The sequence below is a fragment of the Wasmannia auropunctata genome, unplaced genomic scaffold, assembly GCF_000956235.1.
Source record: "Wasmannia auropunctata unplaced genomic scaffold, wasmannia.A_1.0 LD336043.1, whole genome shotgun sequence".
Taxonomy (NCBI): Eukaryota; Metazoa; Arthropoda; class Insecta; order Hymenoptera; family Formicidae; genus Wasmannia; species Wasmannia auropunctata.
The window spans coordinates 620271-646053 of record NW_012026847.1 but is presented as its reverse complement, the minus strand read 5'-3'; the positions used below and the strand labels follow the sequence as shown (position 1 = coordinate 646053).

General features: G+C 39.0%; 1 protein-coding gene across 1 annotated transcript in view; it reads left to right on the top strand.

The window, feature by feature from the left end:
• LOC105451832 (kinesin-like protein CG14535) overlaps positions 1 to 25783 on the top strand; it is a 169809-nt gene that overhangs the window by 131725 nt on the left and 12301 nt on the right. The window contains exons 4-5 of the mRNA XM_011692521.1: positions 9087 to 9180; positions 15113 to 15310. Of these exons, the coding sequence (XP_011690823.1) occupies positions 9087 to 9180; positions 15113 to 15310 (292 nt within the window). The remainder of the gene's footprint in view (positions 1 to 9086; positions 9181 to 15112; positions 15311 to 25783) is intronic.

Sequence of the window (25783 nt, the reverse complement as noted above, 5' to 3'; positions counted from 1 at the left end):
TATATATATAATATATATACCTATGTACAACAATGTCCCATAACCAGCTTTTAAATAAAGTTATCTATTTACCCACAAAAAATTCCAAACTAAGGTATCACTTTAAGGCCTCAGGGGTGGTGAGACCCCTTAATATTATAATCTATTAAAATATGCAGTTTATCTTTATCGCCATAAGACAGCCAACGTCATGCGTCGCACAATATATGCTAAAACCACGTGGAAACTGAGCCTACTACTTGAGTGTTAACAATGAGCTGCCAATAGGCAGGCCGCGCGCGCGAACGAAACCCGGCCGCGAATCAATCGACATCCATCTCAATTATGCGCGTCATACGCGCAAACAGCCACGCATTCGGCGCGCACATATGCGGGGCCGCGTATATCGCCATGTGCGTGGCTCCCGCCGACAATTCCAAGCCGGCCGGCGACCCAGCCAGGACAATGCATCCCGACCAGAATAATTCACCGCGGCCATTATAGCCGCGGCAGGACAAGGGCTTTATTATTGACTTACGACTAATAGTCACGCTGTGGATTACCTACGCGCGTGTGCGTATACCTGCGTTCGTGTGTGTACGCTGCGCACACAGCCGATGTGTGTGCACGTCACCGATCTATTGCTCATTTGCCGGGATATGCTGATTGAACGAGCCGCCCGGTGAGACCTATAAGCCTGCGATACCTTGCTTCCTGGCTCCCGTGGAAATTCGGTTATCCCGCAAAAACGAATCATGGGATCGAGTGTCGGATCTCTCGCTTTGCAACTATATGTCCTCGGAGTATGTTAAATGAACAAAAAACTTACTTATGAAACCGCGTTTGAAAGCAATAGAGTAACAATGTATTATTTATTTTGATCAAAAAATTCTGCACGTGCGGAAAGCACGGAGGCGAGTATCTCAATGAAATTTCGTTCTCGGCATATTTTTATTAATATTAACAAATTCCTTCTAAAATTATGCATGGTTGGGTTTAATTGTAAGTTTTTCTGCGGTTAATCCTCGTAGAACATTAATTATAAATAAATTGTAACTCACAAATATATAAATCACATTACACGGAAAGAACGATTTTGCTATAAAAGGTCTAAAAATTTTGCTGGATACAAATCTGAAAATAATTTTATTGGTCCATCAAAATAATTTTGTTAGAATCAAAAATGTCGAGCACTGCTGTAAAACGTTAATAATTTTGTTAGAATAAAAAATGCTGAGCACTGCTGTAAAACTGCTGTTTTTCTAGCAATCAGTTTAACCTTCCAACGAAATTATTTTAATTATTACACCAAAAAAATTATTTTCAGATCTGTATCCAGCTAAATTTTTAGACCTTCCAGCAAAATCGTTCTTTCTCTATAAGAATATCCAAATCTATACCGTCAGCATCTGAAACTTTCTTCCGCAAATGTATACAGAAGATATCCTGTATTCGCGAATAAGCATGATCGTCAGCGTATCTACCATCCTCGAGCAAATACACGATAATCTATAAACCCATCATACGGTTCCGTGGCCAAGGTATCCTGCCCTCGTGTTCTACTCTGCGCCTCCTTACCCCTTAGTCCCGTACTGTCCGGCCAGTTATCCGTCGTATCCTCTCGAATGACGTATTTCCATATTACAGCGGGATTAATTTGCGCCCGTAGCGCGACCGAGTGTTAAGCAATGCTGATGAAGTTTGACAGGTGCCAGCCGAACGGCGGCGAGGACGAGCGGACAGTCGTTGCACCTCGCTGCACCTATAGACACTCGCTCCGTGACAGACTATGGCAAACTATGGTCACTTCCGTCCTTGCGGAATAAACTTACAATTATAGTTACGATGTGCATCGAATAACAATGCATGAAACTAGAATTTGTAGCAACAAAAGATATCTTTTGAATGAACTGCTTGAGATTTAGTTCTTTTAATCTTATTTTCAGTCAGAGAAATTCTTCGGTCAATTTGAAATGGTTGTTCTTTAATAAAAATCAAGCTTATCTTTGATTTCGGTAATTAAAGTGTAAGTTAAATTCGAATTATATAAAAAGAATATCATATAACCACTGGGTTAATGGATTGTTAGATGAGAGTTTTTCGTAAAACGATGAAACGAACCGATTTTTTAGGAAATCGGATATCATGGGTGATAGAATGGGCGACAAAAAAAGAGAAAAAAAGAAAAAAAAATGGACAAATTTGAAGGGCAAAGAGAAATGCGGCGGGGAGGAGTCTCATCGTTTCGATTTTGCATCGCTCAGGCAGACACTGGGATTTCCCGAATGCTTTTTTGATCCGGCAAGCAGCCACTCCTGCCCCCGCGCAGGGGTTAGAGAGGATGACACGATCGAGGGCAGGCGCGGAGGGGTGGAAATTCGGTAGACCAGGGGATAACGCTAGAAAAGGAGGAAAGAGTAGGGGAGGGAGCGGAGCTCTCGCTCGTTCGCTCCCTAGGCGCCAATGACGCCAATCTCCCGTGTAAATCGCGACATATTTCACGACATCGCGCGCGGTGGAAGGGCGAGCTCGCGCGAGCCGATCCGACGCTCCGGCACCCTTTCTTCCCCGTTCGCCAGCCTCGCACTTCTCCGCCGCTACCACGCTACCGTTCTGCAGATCCGCCGGAGGTGGATGAAAAGTTTTCCCGAGTTGTTATCCCGGGAGTTATCACGCCGCGCGCCAGCAGCGACGAGTCGAAAATTCCACGATGTAAATGCGATCACCCTTCGAGCGCGGGCGCGGCGCGGCGGACCGCCGAACGGATTTCGCTTATTTGCGCAACCGGGCTTCCTCCGAATTTATCGGCCACCGCTTGGCAAACGGCTGCGGGAAATTTGTCAATTTCGGTGAGATTTTTACCAGGCACGAGTTCATTATTAACAACTGCATTTCACATTGAGCTTGCAGGTTTAATGGCTTGCTGCAGCACGATAAAATTAAATAATTTTACCGTGCCCGTTTTCATTGGATTAAACAATGCAGTCTGATTTTACCACAAAAAAGCAAAAAAAAAAATGTAAAACTTATCTGATTTTGATATGCGCAATAGAATCTATATTAGTATTTGATTAGGCATTTGTTTACAGTTATAAATCGTATTATTCGCCATTAATCATAAGTTAAAAATCTATTAACACGTTGAGCCTTCACGAGGTTTGCTTAACATTTATTTTTCAATCGCCGGCGAAAATTATTTGTAAACAAATAGGTTAAAATGAATCACAGCCGAGCAGAAAACGCTGTGCAATTTTTGGAATTACCGACTCGTAAATTCTAACGGGAGAGGGGGAGGAGAGGTATTTCCTGTGTGTGAACGTGTGTTTCGCACGTTTTGCTTTCCCCATCCCCTGGCATTCATCGTACCTAGCCTACAATCGCTAACCATTCGTGTCTCGTCGCGCGAATACGAGGGCGAAAAGCATCCCCTCAGGACTGTTTGTTTTTGATACGGTTTTCGTCGAACAACATCGTGGCAGATATTCCGTGACTTGGCGCATCTACATGCAAATACGACTACGTCTTACTCATACAAAAATGTACTGCCTGCTATCTCGCAGCCCTTTACTGCGACACTTACGAGTATTGCGATGAAATAAAGGCACATAAAAATTATTACCATAAGACAATTTATTTGAAATAATCGCGGTCAGGGAAAAGAAAAACAATTTATTTGTAAATTTCTAATAATATTCAAATTAATAAACTAATAATAATATTTATCTTATCACTTTCTGTAATTGAGTTTAAATAATAGGTATAAATGTGATCGATGTAGCTAATCAAACATGCTCATTATATGGAGTGCCTTGAGCTTCACTCCTATAATTCTAACGAGAGAATTCTTGGACCTGGAGTTAGAAAATCTATTCAAATTTATTAAATGTAATTTATTTAATATCACAAACATTTATTAAAAGCTTGATTTAAAGTAGTTATTATCTTTGATTAGGGAAACATTAGGGAAAAAAAATCATAGCCGCACAAGTTAAATGCGTTGCGATGAGGAAGAACCTAAAAAAATGTGATTGCCAAAAATGAATATACGTGATTGGCGCGATTGTTAAAAGTTCGATGACGCCCGACAATGGATGATCTAGCGTTGCCGAGAATAAAAATGCTGATCGCGTCCTTTTTTTCAATTGGCAGCAAAATTTCTGCTCAACACGTTTTTTCCATTTTAACGTTCATGATCGCGCCAGAAGGAGAAGATTACGTGACTCGCATTTGTTATTGCGCGAATCGAACGGCCGCGAACAAACAAGCGATGATAAAATTATCTGCTGTTCGAAAAAGCACGCCACTTAATGGCGCATTTATTTATGGCCGTCATCGAGACGAATCTGGAAAAGTGTCTCGTAATGAATATCAGAAAAGCAATTATACTTACACGGAAAGAACAATTTTGCTGAATCCAGATCTGAAAATAATTTTTGTTCAATAATCAAAATAATTTTGTGCGAAAGTCAAAGTGATTGCTAGAATATAAAAACGTTTTATAGCAATGCTTATCAGCTTTGACATTCCAACAAATTATTTTGATGATTCAACAAAAAATTATTTTCAGATCTGTTTTTAGCAAAATTTTTAGACCTTTCAACAAAATCGTTCTTTCCGTGTAGGAAGAAACACATTTCGACTCTCATTCTAGCTAGATCTTGTTTTCGCGCGCGATATATGGTCTGAATTTAATATTGCGTTTTATTATAATGTGAGTAAATATTAATTCCAAGCTGGCATTGTGCTGTCTCGGCGTTGTGCATATCTTAATGAGGTTACGTCGCCTTTTGCCACTGTTTCTATAGTTATATTAATATTGATACGTCAGCGGCATTGCGCATGCTAATTTACATAAGAACATCGTCGTAGCATATAAACGCGTCGGCCAATGAAGCGCCCGACGTAAGCCGCTGCATTGTACTGTAAAGCTTATACCAGAAGCCTCATTGGCCGGAGACGCTTGTACGCTATGCTCTTATGTAAATTTGCCTGCGATAGGCTTTGGCTTATGCTTTTACAAAAGCACAGCGCTAAATAGCAGCTCTCCCTGCAGCGATGTTTTAAATAAACGAGACAATATTTCTTATCAAAGAGGCGAAATAATTTCGCCTCTGATCGATTTTAATTGCTCGGCATTTCTTCTCGTAATTTTTAATTTTCTCTATTAAAATTTTTCAAATTAAAATCTGAATAACAGAATAATTAATTGCTTGCTTCTATGCTGGAGAAAAATCAAATCAGATTTTATATCAAGAAATATTTTTTCCTGAATTAACTACGTTTATTCCTAACATAGAAAATTGGCGAGAAACAATGTAAAAGGAATAACTTCCATACTGCGCGCCCTTATCGCCAATAAAAAGTATTTCGCAAGAACATCGAGGGAAAAGAATTTCACGAGCCGTGGAAGCGCCGCCGCTTGCAAGTTGAGGAATGTCCACGGTAATGTCACTTCGATTACGTCACGAGACGTTTGCTGTTGAGGCATCTGGAAAACTTGCGAATTAAGAGATTCGTCGACGACGCGGACGAGGGAGAGAAAAGATCATTCGATTATTTCCAGCCATTAAGGGAACCCCTCCTCGTTCATCGCCACTTCAGCGTCGTGAGGGTGGAACGTTCCTCGCAGCTTCTTTCCGAACTTTCGACATGAGTTTTACATTTCGCGCTCGGAAAAGGGGGTGAAGAGGTATCGGAAGAAAGGGGGTGGCAATAAGGGAGAAGAACGGAGAGGAGATGGCGAAATCGAAAGCGGGAAAAGTGGGAGGAAGGTCTCTCCGTCGTGAATTCTTCCTCGCAGGCCGAAGGTGGGCTTTGCGAGAGAGCGGTACATCCGACCCTCCACGCGATTGGTATTCCAGTCCGGTGCGCCAATATTGCGTTACCGAAACGCGTCATGCAAGCCGAATTCAAACGACTACGAGCACGATGACACGACGCCGCTTGTAAGTCACACCGCGGCGCGTGTCTTTTAATTCGCGCTACCCTGCTGGAAATAAACACCGCGAGATGAGCGCGATTGAGACGTCACGTTCGCATCAAACCATTTTTTTTTCAATTGTCAGGGGGGTTGCCGAAATTGTGTAGAGGACTTCGTGAGCGATGGAAAAATTATTCTTGGGAAGCTATATTAACTCTAAATTAACATAATCTATATAGATATTATAAACGTTACTTCCGACTCCGAAGATTTTCTTTCATGTAATTTTTACGTTGTCTTAGCTTTCATTTTATTTTGCAAGAATCGCGCAGGAATTTCCAAATCCGAAAAAAATATTTCACGACAATCGGCACAAAGGACCGACCAACCAATTAACTAATTTTCATTCGATTCTATTTCCGGTTATTCTCCTCGTATCAATTCTGGGGATTTCGATTATTAAAAGGACATCAAAGCGGAAGTGAATTGCTATTGTTACTCATTTTTAACGGAAATCCGAGAGAGGGAGAGAGAGAGAGAGAGAGAAAAAAAGAGAGAGTTAAACAGCATTACACGCTGGCGTCTACCCTGAGGGCGGACATCACAGAGGGTGACCTCGCGCCGGTGAAAATTTTCAAAGGCTCGACATCGATGGGCGCTCGCTTGCTCGCTCGCGCACGCATCAGAAACGCGCGCGGCGGGACCCCCTTTCCGCAATTTCTCCCGTCGCACGGGCGCGGAATCAAGTGTTTGAGATTATGACGGTGGCTCCGGTCACGTATTTCATTAACCGTCATGCCGACGCGACGGTTCGGGGAGTTCAAGGGCGAGAGATCTCCGGCGAGAGACGGAGGGTGCAGGTATCTGCGAAATGTGTTTGCTTTGCGTTACGTCCCTCGGGATGATCCCGTTATAATTATGAATGTCGTTGTTGTTGCCGTGGTAAGTGTCGGATATCCCGGATATCGCCGGCTTCGATATTGGTTTCGTACACGAAATTCGCACGTCGAGCCAAAGCGACCGCGTTTATTTCAATATCTTCTATTTACCAATTGAATATTCTCGACTCTAAATTATACCTTAAAATAATTGAACGCGATAAAATAAAGACAGTCGAATATTTTATTCTTAAAATAATTAATATTATATACAACAATAAATATCCCATTATCATTACATAAGTACGACAGTTATCTTATCGATAATGAGATTCAGCGAAGCTCAATTTAGTTATCGTGCGATTATCCGCATGAATAAGCGACTCCGCGTCTTAGATAAGAAATTTATTTATCAAAGCGCCGCGTAAGAAATACATTTCTTCATCCAAATCTGTATCGAGGAGAGTCGGTGTAAATCTGCGGTAGTATCGACAGACTCGTTTGCGGCTACACGCTGTGCCGCCCCTTTGAAACGAGCAACGACAGATTGGTATTACCATATTGGGAAAGGGACTAGACTCCTTATTTCCCTATCCTTTTTGCCGCCGCGGGAGAGAAAAAAAGGGAAGGGAGAAAACGATCGGCCTCTTTCTCCGTCCTTCGGCAACAGGCGTCTCGCTTCTTACCTCGACTCTCCACTCCGACCGCCTTTCCGTTCACTTTCTCTCTCTCCAACCCCTCGATACATTCCTCGCTTTCCTCCCCTGCGTTTTCTCTTTCCACGAGCCTCTCGTCCGCCCCTTTTTCCATCTCGGGCTCATCCGATTCTCGTCCACGAAGATTTCAATCTTGTTTCGCCGAGGCATCGACACGTCCTCATCTTCCTCCCGATTTTCTCCGTAAACCGCGGAACCTCCTCTCATAACGCACGACCCGTTTTTTTTTCCATCTCTTTCGTCGCGTCCGAGTCCTCCGCTTGTTATGCGCGTATTTCAAAGTCGGAAGAAGGACAGCCGATCCTGGCGACGTTTTCTATATATCGATCGCTCGCGACACATCAGCCGCAGGCTCAATTCGGGATCCTCCGCAGCTTCCGCAGGAAATTCGTGAAACCCGCCCCCTTCCCCGTCCCTCGCCCGCCGAACGAACGACCCTCCGATTTTTCCCGCCACCTTCATTTCTCCCGTTCCCTCAATTCTCATCGATACTCGATATCTCGACATCAATCGACGGCCGGCTGCTGCGACCGTTTAACAATGGACCGAGCCCTTTTTAAAGTGTGACCCTGGTGCTTCGGCCGGACCCAGGCATTGTTTCCCGACGCAGGAAAAGTCTTTTCCAGTCTATGAATACATTAAGAGCAAACAAAGGGACCACCTTCCATAATCTCGCGACCCCTCCCTTTCTCCCCCGCCTGCGTCTTTCTCCTCGCTTTTCGCTCTGGAGATGTTACACGCGTTTATTAAACCCGGCCCGCCGACGCGCTTTCTTAAGCACTTTACGAGAAACCCGAGCCCTTCGTCCTGTCCTGCAAAAGCTTGACGTTATACCACCTCTTTCTCTCGTCGCAGTATTATTGCGAGACAGACGTAATTAAAATCGCGTTCGTTCGGCTGCCCTAAAGCTGTATTGAAAACGCAAATACAATCAGTGGCACAAGAGCGTGCTATCTGTTTCTCTTGAGAAGGAAAATATTTTTGAAAAACAATTATATGGTTTTGAAGTATATTATATACGCTTCGCTGCATTTATATTTAATACGTCATCTAGTTCCCTCCGTTGTCGATTAAGGCTTGAAAATATAGAGGCATTTTTATCAAGGTTTTTTTTATAAAAATCTCGGAAACTCCAGATCATGACTTCCAAATCGAACGTAATTGATCAAATAATTTCTTCAGAGTGAAGACACGCTTTTTCTGCATCTAGATTTTATAGCAATTCATACATTTTCAATTGCGTTAACATGAAGAGATTGTGAAAATCAGTGTTTTGTAAAAATGCCATTTTATGTAGGTATTTATTGTGTTTTATCCAGTTATAACAATAACTAAACCGAACTGAAATCTAACTTTCAAAGCATTTTAGCCTAATGTATTGAAAATATCAAAATTTGACTCATACGATATCTATTAACAGAATTATGAATAACACGCTCTTGTGCCACTGACTGCAATTAGTAATTGTTAGAATCAATTTATGATATCGGTCATTAAGCTGATCAAAAATCAAAACAATATTTTAATTAGTGTTTAGTAATAGCAATCAGGAAAGCAGTATACATTAAGCGTTCGTTATATTCCTTTTTTCAGACCGAGATCTGTTCGAGCGCTCTTACAGATGTAATTCACGCGGTCATCAATGGAACGGATGGCTGCCTATTTTGTTTCGGACACGCTGGTCTGGGTAAGTTCAGGAATAATTCGCAATAAATGTAATACTTCTTTCTAATTTTATATACTTAATTATTATTATCATATTAATTTTTATCACTTTTAATGTCTTCATTATTTTATTTTTCTCTCATCTGTCACGAATAAAGGTAAAATGTATTATTTAATCTACAAACTTGTATTTTTCAAGAAGATACGTTCGTAAAGATGCTCGGGGCTTTTCTAAAATATCACCTTTCAAGAAACAATGCTTATTTTAAACTCCGTTAAAACAATGTCCTGCGATCTTCCTCATTTTTTATTTCGCAAGCTATCCTATTTCACGTAAGATGAAATTTTATTCGCGCATCACAACTGTGTAAAATCGAGACGAATCAAATAATAATTATTCGAAATGTGGATATTCCAAATGTTTGTGAGTTTGACTATAATCTTTATCTGTTTGTCAAATATAATATATCTCATTATCATATATCCCATTATCATATTACGTTCTGTATTACTTGATACTGTCGTGATATTTCTTCGAGAGTACAACGTGACAATTAGACAACATTTGGATTATATTTAGAACAAAAAATATCCATAACTACGTTATGAATATAAACAAAACGTCGATTTGTAAAATTGTACATATAATATTAAAATATATCTGTATTATGTTTTTACAAAGATCAAAAATATACAATATCTTACAATGGATAGGAAAGAAATAATTAACACGGACTAGACTTGCTTAAATCAAAATTTTAAACTGGTAAACAGGTAAATATTCAATACTGTTTTGCGCGCAAATTGATCGAAAAATAAAATACACAGGCGTACTGATATACGATATTCTCTCTTGAGGGAAATGTCGCGAAAATTCTTTATTTAGGCATTCCTTCCTTCGTTCACTCGACTTCTCTTCGTCGTGCTGCCGCAAGGTAGGCGCCCGGCAAAGGCGCAGAGTTGTTTTACATTTTAAGTAGTGATATCGAGTTTGCATGCAAATGCACGATTATGCGTGGAAAGTGCGCGGAAGAGAGAATCCTCGGGTGGTAATGTCGGCGATGAAAGAGAGTGAGAAAAGAGAAGGAATCCGAGGACAAAGAGGAATAGAGAGGAATGAGGAGTGAGGAGGCGACACCGGAAGGAATGGCGATAATGTATGCCACTGGGACACACTTTCTCCCTCTCGTACCTTTCGTATTTTAACACAGCGCAGCCCAAGAGACTGTCCGCAGCCCGTCATCGTGCTTTTTCTGCGTGAAAACGACTTCCAGACTAATGGATTTAGGGAGAACATCTTGCATAAAATGTATGTTTTCAAGGAGACTGTTATAATTGAAATATTCATTTCAAATATTACATATTTAAATATATATTTAAATTCATATTTAAATGCATATTTCAGATTTTTATAAAATTTGTGAATATGTAGGTACTATTTTCTTTTAATTCTTAAATATTTAAGAATTCATATACATAGTAGTGGGGAAATAGGTATTTTCTAAATATCTTATCTAATTTAAAATATCTCATTTATATAATTTATTTTTACAATTTACTGTCTCGATTATTTTTACAATTTATAATTTTATATGTGATATTTGTAATAAAAATAATAACACTCATCAACATATAACAATAATCCATAACGATAAATTCTTTTTACAATTATAATCGTAGACGTTTATAAATAATAATAATATAAAAATTTATTTTTGACATCGATAAACTAAAATAAAGTTCAGTTAAGCGCGATAAACTTTTGCTTTTACAGTCGGCATCAGAACCAATTAGATTTATGGAATATTTCTTACTGAGTTTTTTTTTATGTTTTCATATATCATATTTTCAGCATCATATTTTCATATATCTTTCTGAAGGAATTTTTATATGTAACATATAAACAGATAAATGGAAATCTATTTGGATACAGTGTATAATATTAATTGAACGAGCCAGACGAGATTGTGAAATATTAACGAAAGTTAAATTATTCTACATATAAATTATTAAATAGTTCTCCTTGATAATTATTCATTATTCTAGATTCACATGAATAAAATGATAGTGCGCGGAGAGAGATGCTATTTCTAAAATTTACTTCATCGTCGCATATAATGCTTACGATTCCCGAAGCGCAGCCATTAGCTGGCTTCGCGCTCGTTCTTGGACCGATACGGTTTCATAATTCCGCGGCGCGCATTGAGAAATTGTCGACTTTCAATGCCAAAGTTCGCGCAGTCAAGCGGGATTTCTCGCGGCGCGGGAAAGGGGAATCGATAGAGACGAAAATAAAATAAGAGGAGGCGCGCGTCGGAAAGATAAGAGCCTAACGGCCGTAGACAAAGAGCCGCGTAAAAGGAAGCCAAACGAACTCCAGCGCAGCGTCTTCCCTCTCTTTTTCGAAGGTACTTCAAGCAAGTCCGCAAAAGCAAACTGCTTTTGATCATCGCTACGCGAACGTTTCTCTCGCATCCCCCTCCCCCCGCGCTCTCCACCGTTTTCCCCGCTATTCCAATTCCTCTTATTCTCTTTCTCTCTTCTTTTACATCTCTCTCTCTCTCTCTCTCTCTCTCTCTCTCTCTCTCACCTCTTTACACCATCGTTTTCCGACGCGAAAAAGGAAAACGAAAAAGGAAGAGCGACCGCGGTTAGAATAGTAAAGGGATAAGGAAGGTGGGATAGAAACCAGGAGGAAGAAGTAAATCTGTATCGGATCTGCGAGACGAAAAGACGAAAGCATGCCATATACGCACGACAGAGGCAATCCAGCCAGCCCACGGCAATTTTTAAAATGACGACCAGCACACATCTTTTTTATTGCGAAGCAATCGCCGATGGAAAACCAACTGCGTTTTCGCGCGCACGTCTGCTATTCGCGGTCTGAAAAATCGCGTGCAATAAGCGTGCGGAGAAGCCGTGAGAGAGGGAAAATGGAGAGGAAGAGAGATAGGCAAGAGGGTGTCGAGAGAGACAGGCGAGGGGATGAGAGAGAGAGATTTGCGCGTTCAAAGCAACAGAACTCGTCTCTTACGGAGGGACAGAGGGCGAACGGAGAGATACGTATGTACATACAGCCACATATATATAGATATAGCGACAATGGGCCCGTTTGCACTTTGTAGCGCGTTCCTAATTACCCCCGCGCGCGCGTGGACCCCATGACTGCGGACACCCCGCCGAAGCCTTTGAGATCGCGGAAGGACCGTGAAAGTGGATTATGCAACGACGGGCGAGGGGGAAGAAGCACGCGTGCTTGATGCACCGAGACTTCCCTCTCTCATCCCTCTCGCAAAAACACGGAGCTTTGACAATAATAACTTTGGTAAGCGATTCAGTCAAAGGAACCGCGCGTGACACTCCTCTCTCGTTTCGGTTCTGTACGGACGGAGAAAGAATTTCTTTGATTTTTCGTAATCTCGCGTGCATATAAATGCAATCCATATAAGTATATATTTTTCATTTTTGTATCAAAGCGACATAATTTATTTATTTATTTATAATTAATTGCATGACTTACAAGCCTATTAAACATCAAAGTATGTGGAATTAAATTAGAAATAATTATTTGCAGTCTCAGAATTTGATTTACGAAAATTCTCAAACGTTTGTTAAATGTAACTATTACTGATGGACGAATAAACAGTAGTTTCATACTTTTGAATTATTTTTATTATTTTTGTCTATCCGTCTTGGAATTTATATATACAGTGCGCCGTAACTTAAAAATATAAATTTAAGACCTCAAAACTATCAAAATTTTTCTCTAGAAGTTTACTCGTAAACGCTAATTCTTTTAAGAGATATTGATTTCTTTAGTTACACTATAGGAATATGAATAACCTAAGTTTGTCCTCCTTACTGCTTTACAATAATCAAAATGTAATTATTAAATGTATTGTTTAAAATGATAGCCTCCAGCCATGAAACCAACATTGTCTAGCCTACCGCTGAAAGAACGAATTACTGACATTGTACATAATTTCATCGTATGCTTGCTTTTCTCTTTTTAATGATTGAAGGTCATTAACGGGCACTTCATATACTTTTTACAAAGAAATATTTCGACGTTATTCATTCCTATAGTTTTGTAACTTAAGAAGTTAACATCTCTTAAACAAAGTGTTTGCAAGCAAACTTCTAAACAGAAATTTTGTTTGTTTTGAAGTCCTAAATTCACATTTTAAGTTTGACGATTTAACCCGGGAGTACACTCTGTATAAAGTCACTATTCCTCTAAAAAATATTATAAATGACGAGAAACGATATGTAAGATTACGATAAATATACGCAATTTCTACCATGCGATGTGTATTGGCACTCGTTTTGCGCATACAACGAGATATTCGAGCGGAATTTTAATTATCACTCGCATCCGTTTCAAAGTATCCTTACGCGGGAGTGTTATACCGATCGTCTGAGAATGCAGCGGCTACCGGTTTCGTTTTTCTACCCCGGTCGTCAGCGACCTCGTGAATCTCGCGGCGGCATAGCATGAATTCTTGCGGAATTTTTGCGGTTCGACCGCTCGAATCTTGCCGGCGGAGCGCGAACTCTCCGAAGTGGAACCGTTGAAAAGTTCCACCGCGAGAAACGCAAACGCGCGGTCCGTTATACCGAGATAGAGACCGACCCTCTCTTTCTCTCGTCGCGTTTCTAATTAAATAACAACATAATTCACCGTTTTACATTAAGACAATTAAATAACGTTTAAGATTCAACGACGGCTGCTGCTTTTCCATTACTCCACCATCGCCGACGGGGGCTTCCCTCCGCCTGCAGGATCTTACGCCTTTCGCTTCAATCTCTCGTCCTCCGTATCGCAACCCGCCCCTCCCCTCCCCTCTTCCCCGCGGCCATAAGTCGTCTCTCCGTTCTCATCAGACTGTTTTATGATTTTAATAAGAGCTCTTTTATTTCTCTGTCAACAGCGGAACGTTTGAGCTCGACTTTCAATTTCGCCGAAAGTTTCGTGCTGAAAGTTTCGCACAGTAGGTACAAGCCCGTTTTCGCAAGTTCGTGCTGAAATCGCCGTTAAGCACACACAGAGCCGAGCCCCGTTTTCCGCTGGGCGAGTCGTATTCCCTTATTGTCGTCCGAATGAATTAATTTTAATATTTATTTCGCGCCCGTACACGTCCGTCCGCGAGAAGAGCGAGGTGACGATCGATCGTTTTCGCCCGTTTTCATCGTCTACTTCGAACATAATCGCCATTTGTCATTCTAGCCGTTACGTTGTCGTCCACTAAATAGTAAACAAATTAAGCGGCCCGCTCGAGCCCGACCACAAATCTGGCAACGCAATTATTGCACCCAGTTCGCGGCTCGCGTGCGCGCACGCGCGCGCACCATTCGTATACATAAACAGGATTTTCGAACTCATCCATGTGAATTGATTCGTCCCGACACACGAGGGGGAAAATTGCGATTATGCCAATCAACAATGAAGCTTGTCCACATACCAGTCGCACCAGCGGCACGGTTACGGGCGTTAATTCGATCCCTACGTCAATAAATCTGTCAGTCTGGCAAGGATCATTCGAAATATTAGCTTTGAGCCGTCATCGTCTCTGTCGACAAGAGAGGGTGGACATCGGATTTTCGTTGCGTTACCCGCAATTATTTTATTATATCGCGACAGATTTTAATTTGCATTTGGATTTTAGAGTAACTACGAGTAAGAAAGTAACAAAAAAAAATATTTCGGAAATACGTATATATTTAAATTTTACGAGTTCCATAGAATATGAATAAGCAGGCAGTATAAACGGACAGTAAACTAGTTATAATTAATTCAAATTGCGGTGAATAATTTTCATCTACGCCATTTGCATTTACATTGCACGTTTAAACACCGAATATCGTTTGCCCCCGACGACACGATCCCAACGTTTACATTGCCCATAATCAACGAGCATCCGCCACGTTTAACAAATTTCTTCGCTGTAATTTAGGTAAGTCTCATACCATGCTGGGAACACCGGAGGCCGGCCATACACTGGGCGCAATTCCTTGCGCCATAGCGTGGCTCTTCCGCGGAATTTCGGAGCAACGGCAGAGGACCGGCGCCAGGTTCAGCGTCAGGGTCAGCTGCGTGGAATTGACCACCGGCCAGCAACAACTGAGGGACCTGCTTGCGGCGCACGCGAACGGTAAGTAATCTTCCAATTAGTCGAAGTATCCTCGCGTGAAGGAACCCGAAACTTTTCGTGTTTCCCCACTCCTAACCAATTAATGTTATCCACTTAACGCCGATCTGTTGCAAACGACGTAAGAGGTATCTCAGAGACAAATTACAAATACTCATCTGCCATTCACAATCAGAACAGAAAGTCATGATGATATCAAAATGGCATTAAAATGGCTTCAAAATGATTATTAAAAGTCACAATTTCATTTTGATGTTATCATCGCATTCAGTTGTTGCTGCTTGGAAAATTTGAAAAAAATTCCTTTTACCTCTGTACGAAATTATTTGGAATAAAAATAAATGGATTAGATTATTTCTGGAGACGCTCAATTTAACAGAAAAGACATATGGTAATTTCGGTATATACGCCGCACATATTAAAAACTTAATTTATCAGGTATTATGGTTAAGTTAAATGAACCATACCAGTAAAAACTTTAGACTGTCTACCACTATGAAAAAAATATTAGGAATCGAAAATATTAATTTTTTATATTGAAAAAAAATTCTTTACCCTTGCATCTTTGTCGTATAAAAATATGGGTGAGTATAGTGATTATACGGCTATTCACGGGTGAAATGAATAACTCAAAAAATATAACTCAAATAATCTAAAGAGCTAAGCACTTATATTTTGCTGTACTCTATCAACAATTCCTCTACACTTATGTATCACGAAGCCTTTTATATTTCCTACAATAATCATTTTATATAGATTAATTACTTATGGTTGCGCTTATATTTATTATAATGATAAATCGATTTAACTTACAATAATTTTATAAATATTAACAGTAAAAAACTGAAATCATAACACAATACAAATATAACATAAAGGTAACAGAATGGTTGCAAGAAAATTCTTCTATTTTTTCTGACTTTTGCGGCATAAATCCTCGCGCGGCGTATTATATCGGAGTTACCCTACATAAAATTACGAAAAAAATAAACAATAAAGTATTCGAAAAATTAAAGTATTCGAACCGATTATACATCGTTTCATTTATACAATACTCATTTCATATAATTTCGTTAATATGATATCTTATTTTGTGTCTTCATCAGAAATTAAATCGCAGTTAGAGACTTGCCCAGCTTCTCTCTGAAGAAACTTGCGTGCTCTAAAAGCCACTTGTCTGAAACCCCCTTTTTAAAGGGGCGAGAAGGGAAGTGCGGGTCTCTTCCAAGACAAAACCGAATCGGCTCTAATCTCTGGGGCGCGGCTGAAACTTTCTCGAGCGTTTCCGCTTTCCTACGATATAGAGAGTTCAGCGTTTCCCGCAATTAAATTAATTTCGATGCTTCAAATAATACGGCCAGGTATAATCGTTTAGATTAATTAATGACGTGGTGGCGCGGCGCGGCACGGTATAAGTAAATTGTATATCGTCGCGACAACGTACTATAACATCCGTTATATAATCCTCGCGCGGTAACTCGACTGATTTACAGATCATGATTCTAATCGGATCCAAACGCACGAAGAGTCTCACGTAATCAGAATTAGTGCACGCCACAATGAATGCAGTTATTGACTAATGCGCTCATCTCGCTCCTCTTGAAGTCGGAAGCCAGTTTGTCGCACGGAGATAAAGCGGACCTCGTGCAAATTATCCCATTAAAATATCGCGAGCATAGAATTCTCTACGAGAAGTGTCGCTATTTCCTGCAGAAAACGACATATATGCAATAATCGCGAGTGTTTTACTCTGCGCGCGATACTAAAATGTATTGCGACGCAATCTGGTAAGACGATCATGCTGTAGAATATATTCATTTCGCTCTCCGCGGATTCGTCGAAAGAACGGCCAAGGGCATCCCCACGAAAATAGGGAAACGTTTTGTGGCGGTGATCGAGTTTAAGGACAGAGCACGGCCACACGAGAACGCGGAAGGGGGGAGGCCACGTCGCGTATGGAATTCCGCACGGAAATTGCAATCGCTCGCACGTTCCATTTGCCTGATGCGCCCACTCGCCCGAGTCGACCTCCCAACGTCTCTGAATCGACGGGAGCCCAGTCGTGCGGCCGACGCTCGAAAGCACGGTACGTCGAAATTGTCCTGTCTCGGCTGAGAGTGATGCGCGGAGGATTCGGCGGTAATATTCAGGAAGTGGGATGAGACTTGCTATTGGCCGCAATTTGGTTTCGTCTTCACGGACGGACGGGTGGACGACCTGGTCCGTAAAATTGAAGGACAGGATTATTTCCTCTTCCTACTTCATGCTGACCACCATTCCGGCCTTCTGTCCTTCCCTCCCCCCCCCCTACTTTTGTTATATGCCTTTTTTTGTCATATGTCTCCACAGGAGAATGCGACTCGAAATTGGACTAATAAAAAACTATTTTCTTGAAGAATAAACGGTGCACTTATGGGAACGATAGTCAAAGATCGTCGAAAGAGACGAAAATTAATTAGAGTGTTTCGTTCTATAGAGTATTTTCTGCTTCGTGTTTTAGAGATTAGCTCTATAAATATCTCTCTGATGTTGGACATTACGCAAATATTATAATTTATTGATATAGACTGAATATACAATTTATATAAATGTTTGTAAACAGATTATTCGCATTGTGGATTTCCAATATTCCATCAACACACACTAATTACATCGCACCGTGAAAAAAAGTTTAAAAGTATCAACACAATTTCTAATTAAGCGATTGATTGCAGGTTACATCAATCGCTAGTTAAACCTTTTTCGGATATTATTTTTAAACTATCAACACGTCCTCACATGTGTTTATGATTCAAATTTTCGGGGTTTGAGACCGGCAAATCCGAAAATTTGCCGCGCAGATTCAAGCACGGTATAAAATCTAATTTCCTACCACTGTTGCGAGAGCCACTCCTGGGGAATCTTACAGTCATGGAAATTAAGACGTTTATTAGCGTGAATTGCCGAATGTTTCGAGTACGTGCGATGCGCATTCCATGTAAAACTCGCATTAGACGAGTCGTATGAATGCTGAATTAACGATCGCGCCGTGCAGCGGCGTTTCCACTCTCCCCTGGTCTCTAGACTAATTAAGATGCGATGGAATTAATTTTCCAGCTTATTAAATAATTAACTCATATTGTAGAATTATATCTCGACTTCGTAAATTTTTCATCCATCCTTTCCTCTCTCCTTCCTCATCTCGTTTTTCCTTTTTTCATTTTTTTCCTTTTTCTGCATTTTCTTTCGACGTACCAGTGGCGTAATTGACATTTAGAGATGCCACTCGCAAAGGAATTAAGCGTCCCTTCACTTGCTATCCAGAGCAAAGAATTTTATAATTTTGAACACTTTTATATTTCAATTCTAACAATGTGCAATAACATACACGTTAAGAAGATGAAATATAATGCAAAGTAGGTGCAATTTTAATTCTTTAATCCTACCTTTTCTTTATCTTTATATATATATCTTTTTTCTTCCTTTCTCTATCCTTCTTTTTTTCTTTCTCTCCTGTATCTTTTTCTGCCTCTTTTCAGTCTGCGAGGACATTAGTTACGCCAGTGCCGGATGCTGCGAGCGCGTTCTTCGCTCGAGATTTAAGTCGAGTAGCGGTACCCTCCAAGTTCGCGTTTCCCCCAGGGAACTTGATAATCCCCGCCCGGTAATTATTTAAAGTTTTCGACGTCTGGATCTTACGCGAGTGCCGCCGACGAAAAGGGGAGTGTCGCCGGGTAAAGGTTTACCTTTGTTACTTCTAACTGTATGCAATGGAATATTTAATTAAGCTTACGCCCTAATGCAATAATTGAGGCAACTTGCGGTGGAATATTTAACACTTAACCAAGCTTAAAACTGGAATAGAGCTACTTCTTCTCGCCGGGTGTTATAAATGAATACGTTCGTAAATGAATAACCTGGCTCCTCTCTCTATTGATTTATGTCCGCTGTTATAGTGTACGATATCTATACACAAAAGCCTTCAATACGATTTAAAAAGCGTGTTAAATATTAATGTTATAAATATCGGAGAGCTCTTTTTTCCATTAGCACGTGAATTAATAATGCTTAAATGTCGAGTTGACCAAATGGTTACTAAAAGCATATTTACTAGTTTATTATATTCAATATGGAGACTCATATTAAATTTCAGACAGCTGTTTAAAAAAAATTATCGTACAGACAGATAAACGATTATTATCGCGGAGAATGTCTTTAAAGAAAAAAAAAGAACTTTTAGATAACTGTTCCGTCACGCCGCTAATTATTTAATAACGTAATTATTTCCGTGACATCTGATAGTTACTTGCAATAGAGCCGAATATTTATTCCACAATAACGTTGTGGAATAAATAATAAATACGCCAATGAACGTATCGATCGGGCGTACGCATATAATACCACATAAGCATGAGAGGAAACCGATAATATACAGCCGCGTAAATATATTATAATTCGATATCAGTCCGCCGTGTCTACGTAAAAACGATTTTCTCCCATATGACAACAAAATAATTCCGAGTGTCTCGTCATATACGTATAAATCATTAACCAGAGTATAAACTGTTTCCGCGCACAGGAAAATAGTAGACCCGGCGATTCAGAGTTACTTTGTAATTATCACCCTTTAACTATCACTATATTAAAAATATACGATTACGCATATTGATAATTTAGCATTAATGCGGCAAATGTATGTATAGTGGTGCGATGATTATTTTGACGAAGAAATATTTCGAAATTATTTTATTTGTAACGCATCCATAAATTGAAGCATATAAACAAAAAGGCTTAACATCAGTGTTTGATAACAAAAAATTAAAGATGCACAATTTTTATAAAACTACAAATAGGACTAAATAGATCCAAACGTTTTTTTGATATAATATTATGACTAAAATATTTTTAATATTTTTACTTGAATATTATTCTAATATACTTCGATCGATTTGTACTAATCACAGCCACACATTTTATTTTTTCTATTGAATCAATCAATTTAATAACTTGAGTATTTTGTACCATTTTTCGCTTAAACTTTTTGATACAAAAGATAACTATACATATATAATATCGATAATTATATATAATCATCTATTACCGTTGCTCTCTGAATCTGAAGAGTGACTGCATTCACCTGTGCCGCTGAATAGATTCAAAGAATGTATATATATCCTTAAAAATGCACAAAATCCTCTAATGCCTATATTTAGTAGCTATAGCATATTAAACGTTTTGCCTGTTTAATAGGAATAATTTTATTTGAATCTACTGTACACCTTTTAATAAGTTGACCTTTTTGACGGACCAATAACACTTGTTTATGTTCACTTTTTTCTTAAAGATTTCTTTAAAAAATAATGTATTAATACGCTTAATTGAATAAATTTTTAAACGTTATTTTTAAAATCGTTAAACGTTCAAATAAATAAATGTCAATAAATTTCAATACATAAATGTCAAAATATTTACGAATTAAGAAAACTGCAAATAGAAATATATGATTTTAAAATTTTACTCTCAGCATATATCTATGTCTCTCAATAGTAATATAAGATTTATAGTTTTGCTTATATCCTTAATTTGACTTATTGTTATTTGATCCTAGAAGACCATAATTAATTGTTTGCCAAAATTAATTATGAGTGTTACTTAACAAAAATGGGCACTTCTTATAATCTAATAAATCAATTTGGCAAATAAAAACAAGCAATAAATAAAATTTTAAGAATAAAATATGATGTCAATATAACATTTTTAGTGCGTATCTTTTACATTTTATTGTGTCATAAAAGATTTATATTATTATCAATAATATAAATATTTTAATACACGAAATTATATAATATTTTAAAATATATGAAAGCTGACAAATAATTGATTTAGTATAAATTATTAAAAGTATTTCATCTCTTCAATTTAGAGCTTCTTTCTCTTATTGAAAATAACACTGATATCTAACAATTTATTCATTAATATAAATAAATTTTGAATCACTTTATATGATCCTCGGGTGGTGAACAGAGGATTTTCTCGAATAGTATTCATTTTAATCGGCCGTATGCATATCAACCGAACGGCGCGGCGAGCCAAACAAGAGAATCGAGAATATTCCTTGCCCGTTTCCCTCCACCTTTTCCCGCTCACAACGGGTGAAAAGGTTGTGATAATTCTCACCATGCGTTATTGTTTTATATATTTCTCTCACGTATCGGTCTCGCGAAGATAAGGAAGAGGGTGGAGGATAATAGAGAAGAAACAAAACGTTCCTGAGACGCGCAGCTTTTATCGTGTAAAAGCAAAATGAACGGGAAAAAAAACGCAAAAAAAGTGCAGAGATGAATTGAATGGAAGGAAAGTCGAATAGAAAATGCGTCGCGAGATAGGGGATGCTTGTCGCGCGTTTTGCATTCCGCGCTTTCTTGATTGCACAGCACGCATACACAAATCTCTCTTTACTGTGTTTTAAGATGAAAAATCACTGTTCAAGACGCGATCGATTTACTTCAAAAAAAGAATATGAAATAAGTTTCTTGATAAACGTATAAAAGATTAGAGAAGTAATTTCAGAAACAAATATTATAATATAAATATTACTTGCAATGTTGACGAGATAATTTAAGATAATTTCATCATAAGGACTATCATAAAATCTTTCGATTAATTTAATAATCTTCTTCTATATCAATTTATTGTTTATTCCTAACATTATCGATGTTTGTTATTACAATTTTATAGTGAGAAATAAAAATCACAATTTTTATTTTTTTTATTTCAACAATCTCAAATTAAAATCTCTATACGGCAGAGAATGTCATGTTTTTGACTGTGCTATGGAACTATGGCTCTAGTTTGAAAAATCATCCGAAGTTCAGACTATTCACCACTAAGCCGACTATCGTTCCCCGTGAACGATTACACGAATTGTTTGTTAATACTCAATTTGGCTGCTAACCGTCGTCGATATAGGAATACTCACAATACCAATAACCGCGATACCACATCGACTCGATAGCACAGAAAGTATAGCAGCTCGATAAACTATCAGCGTTGCCACACTACCGTTTACGTACCTTGTTTCCTGGATTTCGATCAAACGATTTCTAAAGCTATGAATAACAATCACGACGCACCGTAGCAGAGCAAAATGTTATAAATCGATATAAATGTAACTAGTATATTCATTCTCTCTGCTCCCGATTTATTTTGTACTAAATTATCCGGTAAATATTAACATATATTAATTCTTTTAAATTATCTCACTGCTAAAAATATTCATCTTTATGTCCCCTTTCGTTTTATTATATGTAATTTATAAATTTAATAAAGTGATAAAAAATACATTTTTTATTTATATACTATTAATAATAATTAAATCAATTCAACTCGTAATAAATTTCTGCGTTATTTTTATCAAACTGAATTTTTTAACAATTAATTAATTTGGTTTAATCGCATCTCATGTCAGAGTTACAATTCTATATGATAGCAGATAGACTTTAAGGTCATCGTGATCGGAACTGGCGGTTTGCCATGTACCTGAGCCACAAAAGGCGGACGCCGTTAAAGTGCCGAGTGGCAGAGCAAGGAAGGCGTGTCATTCCCGAAATGGCCGTAAGTTTTCCTTCCCCACGGGGAAGTCGGCCACGGTCCATTGCCCAGCACCATTCACTCGGAAGCCACCCGGTACATAAGACGACGGTTTTCTTTAATTGCTCGCTACGAAATAGATCCGGCAGCCTATCCCCCTCGTAAAAGTTATGGGAACGCTTGCGCTGAATTATCTCCCGACGGAGAAAGAGGCTCGCGTTAAATTTGGCGATTGTTAAACGTGCCAAGATAATGATAAATGTACAGTTTGTGAAAATTAAATCTTATAATAGTGTAAAAAAATTAAACAAATTAAAAACTTGCATTTTAATGCAAGTGCAATATAATGCAGATGCCCGGATGTTAGCAAAAATGGAAACGAAAGTAGAAAAAACGAAAGTAGAAAATAAATCTTCGACAAAATATCCAACTGTGAATATGATGAGTAAGTGGAGCAAGTTGGGAACTATGCTGCTGATTTTTCAAAGGGAGAAGCGATAAATCCGCGGCATTAAATCAAGAGTGTAGTTTACATTAAAAGTTTTCCTCGACGAGACTTCCCGCCGGCAGAGAAATAAAGTTAGCGACTAAACGAGCATCCCCCTCCCTCCCGTCCCCGTGCACATTACCGTGAAAACTGTTTTTACGAAAATGAAAAATATGTTCCCGTGAAAGCACCAATCATGTCTCCCCCGAAGAAGCGTTTCTTCGGGGGATCCCTTACTCGTCGTCGTCTGATTTCGGTGAGCGATAATTTGCCCATTACCTCCGGTCTCATTCACTCGCTGCAGCAAAATGACGGCACGACGTTGAACTTTTGTTAATCCTTTCACGTCGCTCTCATATCCGCGCCGTTCGTCTACCCGTGCCCGTGGTAAGGATCTAGTAACACTTATTTCGGCGAGTGTAGAAGGCACGTAGACCTGATGGGGTCTCCTTCGCCACTCCGAATGAACACGGCCGACTCCTTCTACTTTAATACGCGATCCGAAGGTTCGTTAATTTTCTCCTGCTCTCCCTTCGCCTCCTCTTCTCCGTCTCGCCAAAAGGCCCGCGATATTGCACGTGAACACACACTCGGTGTCCTGCGAATCGAGAGGAGGGAGGAGGGGGGGAGAGAGGGGATGCATTGCCTTATTCCGTGCAGGCACCGAGAAGGTCTCCCCGCCAGTCGATATATCAATCTTGACACTTTCGGAAAAGCCGGCCGGCGACGTGTCTCTATAATGCACTCTTACGTAGCAAAGTGAACGAAGAAATAAGAATACTTTGAGTGATGTATGATACTTTAACGTGAAACATACTCTCCGAGTTATCATCCGTCGAATATTACTAGACGACGTTATGTATTCCTGCCTGATCAGTTATCTACATGTACTCTACATTCTCGTGTGACAGGCGTTACATTCAGCTGACGCGAACTATTCGCGAGCAATATGATGAATTGCAATTAAATTGGAATTATTATAAACGTCAATTTCTCCCGGGAGTCACATTTGTATGCATATATATACAAATTTTATATTTCGTATCGTTGAAGCGAGTTCCGTAGGGAACTCGTGTCAATGACCGTGATGTCACTGTCTCTCTGGAGAGTCCATGAAATGAAAGTGTTTCAGGATATTAAACCGTCTGAAACTCGTAAGACGTTATTAAACCGTAAAGGACAAAATTACTTTGTTCCAGAAAGAGATATATGCATAATTCTATTCCTAGTATATGCATAATTCTATTCAAATTACACGTACATGTCCCATCAACTAATTATATTCTAAAGAACGAACGAGATATTTAAAACAATGATACACGGAGAGAATTTCCTTTTAAAATTTACCCTGAAAATTTTGTTAATCGTGGGACAACATAGTATTTCGACAAATTTTACTGTGTACTACAATAAATTTGTTGTGGTATATATTTAAAAAAATAGTGAAAAACATAAAATTCGTCGAAATACTATATATGTTGTCCTACGATTAACATTATTTTCAAGGTAAATTTTCAAATAAAATTCTCTCCATTAGCATAGCTTTTTAAAATGAAATTAAGTATTTTATCATATTCAGTTTCTTACCACATTAATAATTTTATAATATGGTTGTGGCACATGCATTCTTATCATTTAACTCGATATTGTTGGTTTTATGATGACTAAAGAATTTATCAAGACATTTAAAATAGTCTTACCATTAGCTTTAGTGTAAACTTTTTCTGAAAAATTAATTATTTTATTATAAAAAAATTTTTCTAACCTTAATAATTTGATAACATGATTATATCACACTATTTAATGCTTTAACTCGCTATTTTATTGATTTTTTGACATTTAATGAATTTATTGAGGTATTTAATAAGTCTTAATGCAACAAATTATTCCTAATGTTTTTTTACAAATTTTCCTAAATTTTTTAACGAAGAAATTAATTATTCTCTCACATTCAATTTTTCTTATAACATTAATAATCTTATAATACAGTCACCTGCATTCCAATGACCTAACTCGCTATTGTTGACTTTTAAACGCTTTACAGCGAAAGGATTAAAACTGTCCAATAACTTCTGAATCCCGACCGTAATATTGAACCGTCTTTAGTAATGATGTAAGCGAATGAAACTGTCCCGAAGGGCTCTGATTCATAACGATACGTCATGCGTGCTCGGGGCGAGAAACTTCTCGTGGAAATATTGCGGAACTCGGAGAAACAAGTCGCGTACCAAGGCGCAGCCGGCCGTCCGGAAAGGCGAAACAGATTTCCTTTACTGCCCTTCTGCCCCAGCGACGACGAGGACCGTTACGATCGAAGGGATCCGGGCTCTTGGAAAACTGTATTCGAAACGCGTCGAAAAACGATTTATTCAGAAAGAGGGTGCGCTTTCTCTCTCGGAAACTCCCCCCCCCCNCCCCCA